Genomic DNA, 11,560 nt, shown 5'->3' with positions numbered 1-11,560 from the left:
GTCTTTGGGGGGAAGGGGAAAGGACTCAAGTGGAAGGGTTCAAGGGTGTGAAGTTTGAACTGTGAAGGCTGAAGGCGCTAGCTGAATTCTTATGTTGATGACAAAACAATGTTGTTTACATGACAAAATGACATTTTGTGCATTAGCAAATTTTTTTTAAAATTTAAATCGGTTATAGATATCCAGTTAAATACCTGAATCCGTAACTGGGTCTGGGCAGTTAGAAGTATTTTGTATCCACCCAGGTGTAATTCGGGCAGATAACCACTCGGATTCACTCAGTTTCCAAGTTTCGAACTAGAATGGAAAAAAAACTCGAGTTCGGTTCTGCACCCATAATAACAACAACTATCCAATCTATTGCACAGTGGAAGAGTCTGTCGTTCATGCTCCAAGGAGTTGCCTTGCTGCGTTAGATGTTTGGGCTGAGGAAGTGAGTCTTGTTAAAAAGTGGAAGAGTGGTGCAAGGGATTTTATGCAGTTATGGCTTGATCTGTCCTCTTGGTTACCAACAAACAAGCTAGAGTTGGTTGCTTCTATTTTTCATAAGGTTTGGATTAGAAGAAATGGTTTTATTTTTTATGATAAATTTAAAAGTCCAGATGTAGTTATGAAAATGGCAATTGTTGAGCTTGATGAGTTCAAAACAATACAGTTGAAGAAACCAAATAGTGTTGGGAGGGAAGTTGCTATAGAGGGAAGGCAGTGTTGGAAGATGCTAGATTGTTCCTTTTACAAAGCTAACTTTGATGCTGCTTTTGATAAGGGTAGTGAAAAGATGGGTATTGGCATTGTTATTATTGATCGTAATGGGGATGTGTTGGCTACTTTAACAACATCAAAAGACAAGGTTGGTTCAGTTTTCCATGCTAAATGTTATGCACTGAGTAGAGCTTTGAGGTTATGTGAGGAGCTGGGGATGGAACAAGTTCTCTTCAAAGGGGATGCAAAGTCTGTTGTGCATGCTATTAATTCTAGGACTGAGGACAATTCATGGATGGGTCAAGTGATTGAATATATGAAGTCTCTATTACCTGCGCATGATTCATCGACAACTATTTTTTCTTATCGAGATAGCAATGTGGTAGCGCATACTCTCGCTAAATTGGCTATGAAATCTGATGCTAAATCTATCTGGTTAGGGGAGGGACCCAAGGAGATTTTATCTGTAATTGTAAAAGACAAATATGGTATTGGTTGATTTTAAATGAAGATGTTACCATTTTCTTTTGAAAAATAATAATTAAAAGAGAAAAGTGGATGTATGTTTAAAGCGCCAAGCTTTCATTGGTTTAGTAGTAGTGATGCCCCTTTGCCAGCCTCGTGGGTTTCGATTTCCTCCTGCTTTGGGTGCAGGCTCGGGCCTGTACCTCCCAGATTGTCTACCCCTCTTTTACAAATTTTTCAAAGAAAAGAAAAACTGGGAAGTAACCCTATTCGATCCCACAGGAAGGGGTCGAATCATCTCGTACGGTCTCACAAGCTTAGGTGCACAATCATCATGTGAACAATCCAACAGGCCATCAGTGATTCCGAAAGGAGCATAGGATGGTTAAACAACAAGTGATCCGCCTAATGGGACTCCAACCAATATTCCACTAGTTGGCCAAGTCCAACACTAGTGTCTTTGGTAACAGGTGCTACTATATACCATTCAATAACAATTTTAAAAAAATGAAAAATTATAACCTTTCGTAATCATCCTTTAGTTATCTATAAATAAGGCTTTTTTTTTTAATGAAAATTCATTTTACACATGGGAATTCAAAACATCTCTCTTTTCTAGAAGTCTTTCATTTTTTCAAAACTACTTTTTAAAACTTGTTTATTCTGCAGAAAATAAATTACCAATGTTTCGGAAAGAGAGCATAATCGAAAGGTAATTGGATCTGATTCCATTTGTATACAAACTCATAAAGGTGCAGAACTGGATACCTAGCCAGAACTAGATCTGTATTTGGATTTAAAAAATTGAAAAAGCATGGACTATAACCGGATGTAATTCTGAATATCCGGGTTGGTTTATTATCCTTTGTTTTCTTGTGTTTCTTTTAAAAAGACTTTAAAATTTTTTAAAAACATTTTTATATTACTTTTTTTTTTGTAACACTTTTTAATAGCTTCTTTTGTTCTAATAAAAAAAAAAGATCTTTTTAACACTTTTTAAAAAGTTTTTCTATAGTAGGCCTTTATGTATACTATTTTTTATAAGCTTTTTTTATAGCTATTTTTTTAACTTTTTATTGCCCATTCAAAATTTTATAAAACAAAATAAATATTAATATACATCAACACACACATAATACACAACATATTACATATTAATTTATTTACATCACAATGCAAAACATTATTTACATCATAATGATAGTCACCAATATTACTACTTTGGGTCTGTGCTTACAACAAAAGCCATAGGCACCACTATTGTAACGTCCATCCTTGTGGTGAGACTTAGAAAATGATTTTAAGAAAGATGATAGGAATTATCATTTGTTTAAAACATCAGTCTGTGGCATTATTAAAGCATCATTTAACATCATCTTTCATGGCATCATTTAAAACATTAGTTCATAGGGGCATTTTAAAACACTTTATTTGTGTTATTTAAAGCATTGCTTAGAGTATGAGGCACAAGCCTCACATTTCCTTTCATGAAAATACGTACAATACTTACCACGTATACCATCCATTCACATGCATACACTTAATACTTTGGGTGCATAAAAAGGGGATGCCAAGAAGGCCCATTACATACATATACTTAAAGACTTAAACTTTGCATACTTTCTTAAAACGTTGTTCATGTCGTTTCATAAAGGAAAACCATTTCATTTTCATTTTCATATCTTTTAGAAAACTCTAGAAGAGTATGAACATAATACTTACTTGGACTACATGGCACACTTATTTCATGCAATTCATTCATGTGTGCGTCAGATGGCAACCTACATACATACCCATAACCTTAGCGTCATTCTTTATCTAGTACATAAGCAACTAACTAGAAATAGAACTATACTTCACTTGGGAACACTCATTCTATCATGTGCTCTTACATGCCACTTACTATGCTAAAACCTTCGGAATCCATCTACAGTCACTATCTCCTCCAGTAAAGTGAACCTCCATGACTTACCTTAGGGTTAAGATACTAAGACCTTCATCTTATTCTCCTATTAACCACATTTCAATGCATGACTCAAACCGACTAAGTCACGCATTCCAATTATAGATGGTACACCCGTCACTTCCTTTACGCATCCTCTAGCCCATACTAAATCCTCATTCTCATCCATACATGCCACATGGTTTTAAGCCAACTCTGGGACTTAAACATTGTGTACCCATACTTAGGACAAATTACCCATTATATATGGTAAATCCATCTGGTACACGCGTCTCACCCGATGCACATGTACCTTACCCCCTTATCACCTAAGATCAACATATAATCTGTTGAACGCTCGCTTGTATAAACAAGCTCCATACTCCGATACTAACTTCTATTCAAACCCGATCGACAGGACTTTTCTACTTCCCAGTCCTTTACAAGTTAATCTCAATACTTAACACGACAAGACCCTATTCACATGACACCTCTGTAGTGTCATGTAGCTGGAGGCTAATCACAAGCTACACCCTGACACCCGTTACTACGACATGGTTACATCACAAGTATTTCGGGACACTGCTCTATAGTCCAGACACTACACCACACGTTCTACGCTCCTCAACTATGCAATCTAACCTTTGCGACACGCCATCTAGTACATCACAACTCACTACACAAAGTACACTCCACGTGAACTCCCTTCCATCTACACTATGCCACACATTACTACGACACACACCACACAGTGCATCGCTACACAACATGGGGTACATGTCATGTGTGCTTCCTTCACAACACTTCGCCACATCACTACTACAACACACACTTCACAGCACAGTCCACAACACTTCATAGCAAACTACACAACTACGCCCAACACGTCACCACACAGTGAACTTCACAATCAACCAACTAACATCTAAAAAAAATAATGAGGGAGAGAGGGTTATACCATCGTCGGGCTTAACCCATGCATTGCTCACTACCCGTCACGATCAAAGACGTCTTCATTGAAAGAGTCGTACGTGGCAGCTAAACCTCGTATGGTGGCGTTCCACATTGCATGGTGTCTGTCACCACTAAGGTGATGGTTTTTGGCTTAGGGAAGGGCTAGGGATGGTCTTGGAAGGTTCATGGTGGCCTCATGTTGGTTGGTGTGGTGGAGGACTACAGAGCCTGGCAGAGCCGTTGGTTTCAAATAGAATCTGTGGGTTTTACACAAGGGGATTTGGAGAGGGGAGCTTTGTTGGTTGTTGGCTGGCCATGGAGGGCTTAAGAGGGGTGCAGTGGAGCAGTGGTGGTGAGGAGGAGGTGGCACTGTGACTGGAGGGTGGCAGATCTAGACCAAATAGGTGGAGAAACCCATGAGAGAGTGGGAGGGCATGAGGAAAGTGGAGGGCTTGGTTGGCACGAAGAAGCTCGGGGAGGAGTCATGGTGGTCAAGAGAGGTGCTTGGTGCAGTCAGAACCAGTGTACAGGGACGCTAAGGCTGTTGATGGTGGTGAAGCTGTGGGAGACCCGTTTTGGGTTAGAGGGAGGGAGCTGCACATAGTGGCTACCGGTGGTGGGTTTGGTGGAAGGTGAGGTGGCCAAAGAGAGGAGCACTGTGCGCTGGCATAGGGTAGCTTACGGTGGCACTACGGTTGTGCGAGAGGAAGAAACCATGCATGAAACTCATTTCTGGGTTGTGTGTGTGGGAGACGCTGGGTTAGGTAGCCGGATGATGTCTAGTGGAGGGAAGAGCTGCTGGTGGTATGGAACTGAGGCACGGTGGCATTGGGTGGAGGAACTCGTATGGATTTCATGTGATGGAGAGGCATAACTACGAGGGAGGAAGAGGCTGTTGGGGGAAGGGAACTGGTGGGGGGTTGAGCTGGTAAGTCCCTCGGCTTCGATGGGCGATGGTGTTGGGCTGGGTTGTTGCGTGGCGGCGTGGGGCATGGAAAGGGGAGGTTACGGTGGGGGGTGGCATTCGAGGAGAGAGAAAGAGAGAAGGGAGTGGGGCGGCAGCTGAGGAAAAAGGGCGAGGGCTTGGGTATTTAATCTAGGCCTTCATCCAAGGGTTCCTAAAAAGATCTAACAGTGAGAAATTAAAATGATGATTTGAAAATGAGTAAACAATTATTTAACTTAAAATACTGAGAGGAATTAAGATAGAATTTTTTTTATTAAACTTTATTTTATAAAATATAATCTTCAGCATTAATTAAATGATGAAGTTTTGTTTTGCTAATTATCTTTAAGAGAATAAAACCATTTAATTAATTTAAAGTTTTCAACATAATTTAAATCTCATAATATTTTTAAACGACTAAAATCATTTAAATAAAATTAGTTTTCACAACTATAATATTTTTTGAGCTCTTCAAAAATATTATAATTATCTTACTTAAAATCAGGCTTGGTCTAATAATACTAGAAATATCCCATATAAATACTTTTAGCACCATTAAAATATTTGAGGGCTTTAAAACACTGGGCTCACTTTAGAAATCACTTGATATTTTTAAAAACACGCCATTAAGGTTTGACATGCAGAATGAGACTCATGATTATAAGAGAGAGAATGAGCAGGATATTAGAATTATCCTACAAAAGTTTAAAGATTCTGGATTAACATATTAATTTTAGTCTTGCGTATGAATGCTAAACAACACTTGTAGAGCACACGCATGTATAACTCAATGTGAAGTATATCTAACTATAATTTAGTTAATTTTGAACTAGCTTTGGGTAATAGGCTTTGTTAATACCACAGAATTATTCTCTGAAACCTTATGAACTTGATGTGCATGCACTAAGCTTTCAATTAATCCTGCAAATGCAACAGAACATTTTATTAGAAAAATTGAAAGAAGAGGATTATGAAGATCAAGTATAGGAAATTGTTGACGAATGAAGATTTACTTGTGAAGGGGACAACATTCAAGCAGACATGGTAGGGGAACACCAGAAATTGCAACACTAAAAAAAATTGAGGCTATAGTAGCATAACAAACACAAAAACCTTTGAACATCTTGCCCTACACTGTAGGAGCTACAGTTGCCTGCACATGAAAGAAATTCAGTGAATATTTTGTAGTTAGATGTGAAACATATTGCTATTTCACTAAAATATGGACAAGAATGAAAGCAGTGGGTCAACAATACCTGTATTTTAGGGATAATTTCACAGCCATATGTGGTAGCAATGATTGAGACAACATTAACTACCCCAAAAACATAATTTTTTGCAGAGCCATTCACAGAATAGTCCTTGGTATCACCATTCTTGGAGTATCCTAAGAAAGAAGTGTTTGACATATATGCCTACAAAGAAATGCTTTTCACAATTTCATTGATTTATGTTTCTGAAGTTCTACCGATGTATACAAAACAGTCTTGCCATTCCTATAACAGTCTTCCAAAACGTTACCAAAAAAAGAAAAAACAAAGGATCTAAAAGCTTTTGTTCAGATTAAGGGGATTGAAAAGTGAAATTACCCAAGTACCCCTTATATAAATGAAAATATCTACCAATTCACTCAACAAATTGGTTAGTCTTCAATCATGCAATTATTTAATAAGTAACTAGTAACGTAAAGTAAATAAATTGCATAACAACAAGATTGGTAATGAAGGGAAATCCTTTAAATAACTCTTTAAAGGTAAAACCCTACGGGGCAACCAATATCGGAAAAGTCAATTTTATCATTTGAAAATCAATTACAAGTAAATTCTTAACTACAAAACCTCTGTCAATTGACTCTCTTACATGACACGACAAACGACCCATTTGTCTCTATCGCAGTAGCAGCCAAAACTTTTTGACAATCTTCAAACATTGACTTCTTCACTAGAACTCCAGTAGCTAAATCACGATCGCACACTTTGAGAGAAAAAATATTAAAATTCTTCAAGAAATTTTCTCACCAAAATATACACTGATAATGCTCCAAAAAAAAATCTAGAACTGAATCTCTACAAATTCTAACCAGTAGAATCACTTAAATAAATGATCTAAAATCAATTTAAATTGTACTTGAGTGGAGTGCTCGTTTAACTTTGGGTTTAAGAGAGAGAATCTCTCACCTCTCTCCATAGTCCTAAAATAGAAAAATCTCCCAAGAGAGAGGCGGAGGCTCCCACCTCCCTCCCTCCCTCCCTTCTCTTTCCTTTCTAAGTCTTTTACTTTGGTTTGTTTTGTTTGATGTTTTGAAAATAAGGCAATCTATGATGGAGTTTGTTTGCATGGCTGTAACACTGTGTCTCGAGCATTGTGGCTGAGGTAACCCACAATGTTTCATCTCTCTCTTCCTTTCTCCAATCGTTGCTCTCCATTTTGCTGTCTTCCTCTCACCACCTCTCTGATTCTATACCTACTCGTCGAAGAAGTTTGAACTACCATCAAACTGACTTAAATGGAGGAGGAAGGTGCTGTTGGGATAAGGCCCATGCACAAGTAAGGCGTAGTAAATGGCGGTAGTGAGGTAGCCTCTTGCAGTTAGTGAAGCAACAATGGCCTTTGCTATTAGGTTGAGTGGCGTTGCAGTGCCACATGGAGGGCTAAGCTCTTGTAGAGGTGAATGATTCTCTATTTTGGCTAAGAAAAATAGAGCAATTTGTTTGGTTACAGTAGGGACAAGGCGGTGTCTAGCGAGGAAATGTGCAGGAAAGCTTGCTAACCTTATGCCGAAGAATGTGTAGGAAATGCAGATCTTGTACTGGAGAAAAAAGAGGCCCAAGGACAGCATGACTTGCAGATATTGTGCTAGAGAAAGTGCAGGAAATGCAAGTTGTTGGGCAGAAAGTGAAAGTCCAGTTGTAATGCTCAGGGCGGTGCTAGAATTTTGGCGTGAGTTGTGAAGGAGAAGTGCATTCTCTGCACTTGCTTGGAGGGAGGGCGCCGTACTGAGATGGAGCAACAAGAAAAGAAAGAAAAAAGAAAAAAAAGGAAGGGGGTGGCGAAAATAGAGATGAAACCCTAAGGGACCTTCCCACTTGCAAATAGGATGGACTTTTTTTTGTTTGGGCTGGCCAAAGGTGTTTTCTTCAGTTCATGAGGCTTTAGTTTTTTTTGTGTATTGTGTTTTTTGAGTGGTTTTCATGTAATTATATTTATTTAGCTTGTTTTAGGTAGTATTAGGAAACATTGTCTTTAGGATTTAGGGTCCGTCGAGTTTGTAATCCACTCCATGAGAGGGGGAGCAGTGTGGACTATCTTAGATGGTGGTCTAAGACAGAGTTTTGTCTTCCAGATGGTTAGTCTAGAAGCCTATCCCTCAGACGGTTAGTCTGGAAGTGTTGGACAAGACCCTGTCAGCCACAAAGAAATTTGTGGATTGGATAGTGAGAAAATGTTAGAATTTGGCTTGTATTTTTCAAGTCAAAAGTTGTAATTGTTAGTTTAATGAATGAATGAAACAATGTTTCACTATAAAAAAAAATTGTAGTAGGATTCTACCGATGGAGCAACTTTGTCGTGAGAGACTCTTCTGATGGAATCCTGACATTTGGCACTAAATCTTATTAGCAATAGCAGTTTTCCATTCAAACTCTTTGATATATAATTACATAATCCTTATAACTCAATTTTCACACTCCTGATTTATCTAAAGAAATTCCTAATAACTTATAGATAAACTCAAAATAGTTATAGATAGAGTTAATGTATATTACATTCATCCAAATTACAAAACCAAAGATAAGATAAACTCTATCATCTTAGTCACCCAGTCTTCGCCAAAGTACTCTTGCATCTACAATCTCTCACTTGGTGGATAGGTGACAAAATCAAGTTTTGATGAATGTAATATAGGCCTGTCAAAATACAACCATTAGACCAAGAAACCAAGTAGAAATTCTACGCAAATAATCAATAATAAAAAATTATTGATATAGAACAGTGACTAAAGTTAATAATATCAAAATTTATAAGATTTAAAACCTAATTCAAAGTCTAAGTATGTTCTAGTTCAACATTAAAATTATGTCCAGTAATTTTAATGGACAAACACAGCATACATGGGCGTTGCCAAGTAATAGCTTTGCATCGCCGTACAGGAGGTAGCGTAGGCTGGACATTCAGTTCTCTAGTACTTGCAAATCAAAACAAGAAATGTGAGAACTATTCTGCTTATCACGACATATAAGACGAATCCATTGACGAATAGAATGAATAATATCATTTGTAAATTCAAATCGTCCCTCCATGCGTGCCAAAAAAAGCCTCTCCCATAGTCTGCAAGTAAGTATAATCGGAATAATCCCCACAATTATGCCAACTTGAGATGATGATTTTGCACAATGAAACCAAATCAGCACTTTGGTTTTCCAATTGTGGCCAATCGGAATACCAAAGATAGCCCCAAAATAACGCCACACCGTATTGGCAATATCAACTGCAAACAAAACATGATTATGATCTTTATAGTGACCATTAGCACAATAATCACAAAGAGAAATAATAGGAATGTTGATACAGTGAAGATGAAGATCCACACTCAAGGCCATATTCCAAGCTTTCCACATATTGATAGATGTTTTGAGAGGGAGAGTCTTATGCCACATCCAAGAATGCCTCCCCTGATACGAACACAATCCCAAGCCGATTTGGTGGAAAATAGGCCGTTATCATTTTTGGTCCAAATCAACACATCTTGAGTCGATTTATTTTTACAGATATCCTCTAAGATGCCGTCAAGATTGTCTGGGCCCACTAGCTAGAGAAGAAGATCCACATCCCAATTGTTTGATAATTTGCAATCCTTAAATTTAAGAAAAGGACTACCCATAGTTTGCATATCATTAAATAAACGACCGATATCTCGCCATTTGTCATTCCAGAAGAAAACATTTCCATTCTTAAGGCACCACTTAGAATTATTCAAAACCACGAGAAGGGTTTTAGCAATCATTTTCCAAAACCTTGTACCCCTATTTGGATCAATCAAGGACCAAGGCTTAGCACCCACATATATACTCTTAAAAAAAATTCGCCCATAAAGAATTACCTTGAATGAGATTCCAAGCAAGTCTAGTGTGCAAGGCTTGTTACATATCGCCAAGATGTCTTAGACCTAAGCCACCATCCTCAACAGAACAGCAAATAGAATTCCAGGCCACCCATTTTTTCTTACCTTTACCATTCGCCTCTCCTTAGAAGAATGTGCTCATAATGCGATGGATGGTTTTTATATTGGATTGCTCGACCTGTAAAATAGCAAAGAGATGAAGGGCCATACTAGAGAGAACATGCCGTAATAAAATAAGTCTGGCACCTGCCGAAAGAAGTTTCATTTTCCACCCATATATTATCTTCTGGACTTTGGACACCAAATTTTCCAAATGCTCGTGTTTGAGACAACCCAAGATAATAGGCACGCCAAGATATTTAAAGGTTAAAGATCCTTATGAAAATCCCGTCTTCCGTAATAACGAGCTTTTACAAGCTAAAGAAATTTTTTTAGAGTAGAAAATGGCAGATTTAGAATGATTTATGCATTGCCCCGACCAACTTTCATATTTATGAAGTACAGCTAAGAGTTCCTTGATGGCTTTCGAGCTTCCATTAGAAAAAAGCACCACATCATCAGCATAGATAAGATGAGAAATTATAAGCGTACCTTGGGCCTGAAAAAATTGACCAAATTTTTTAGCCTCCACACTTTGCTTGATTAGTCTAGATAGAATTTCTTGTAAAATAATAAACAAATAGGGAGAGAGGGGATCTCCCCGACCCAAGCCACAACCTCCTTGAAAAAAACTTCGATAGTGCCATTCATCATAATAGAGTACCAAGGAGACGAGATACAAGCTGTGATAAGTGCACAAAAATGAGGATAGAAACCAAAATAGCAAAGAATCTCCAGAAGAAAAGACCAATCCACTCAATCATAAGCCTTAGCCATATCCAGTTTAATCATTATATTACCACCATGGGCCTTTTTATTTATGGAATGAACCATTTGCTACGTGAGACTAATATTTTCAAAGATACTTCTCCCCAGTATGAAAGCTCCTTGTTCCCACGAGATCATTTGGGAGAGTAGAAATATCAAGCGATTAACAATGATTTTGGAGCATATTTTATAGAAAACCGAGTATAGACTAATAGGCCTAAATTTATCAAAACCAGAAGGTATATCAACCTTTGGAATTAAGACAAGAAAAGAAGCTATAAAAAATCTTAGAAGCTGTTTAGAAACAAAAAATTCAGATATGGCTTCCAAAACATCATCTTTCACCACCTCCAAACAACTTTTGAAGAAACTTGAACCTAACCCATCCGGTCCTAGAGTACTATTAGACGGTATAGAGGAAGAGCCTAGAAAACTTCAATCATAGAAGGAACAGACCATAGTCCTGAATTATCAATATCCAAAATTACTGGAGAAATAAGAGTCGACAAATAAGGAGTTGATCTAGTCTGCAGCACTTGCAGAAAACTAGAAAAAAAATCCATAG

General features: G+C 37.8%; 1 protein-coding gene across 1 annotated transcript; it reads left to right on the top strand.

Annotated features, from left to right (window-relative positions):
• The first annotated feature begins 616 nt into the window (after positions 1-616).
• Positions 617-1,201, top strand: LOC122293621. Its single transcript, XM_043102154.1, has one exon. The coding sequence runs from the start codon at positions 617-619 to the stop codon at positions 1,199-1,201; it is 585 nt and encodes a 194-aa protein (XP_042958088.1).
• Positions 1,202-11,560: the final 10,359 nt, after the last annotated feature.

Source organism: Carya illinoinensis, chromosome 14 (genome assembly GCF_018687715.1).
Source record: "Carya illinoinensis cultivar Pawnee chromosome 14, C.illinoinensisPawnee_v1, whole genome shotgun sequence".
Taxonomy (NCBI): Eukaryota; Viridiplantae; Streptophyta; class Magnoliopsida; order Fagales; family Juglandaceae; genus Carya; species Carya illinoinensis.
Note: the sequence above shows the minus strand (reverse complement) of the source record. Positions and strands in the feature narration are given on the sequence as shown.

Excerpts from the sequence above, each read along its gene's own strand:
- LOC122293621 (XM_043102154.1), top strand. The coding sequence starts at position 617 with ATGGCAATTGTTGAGCTTGATGAGTTCAAAACAATACAGTTGAAGAAA.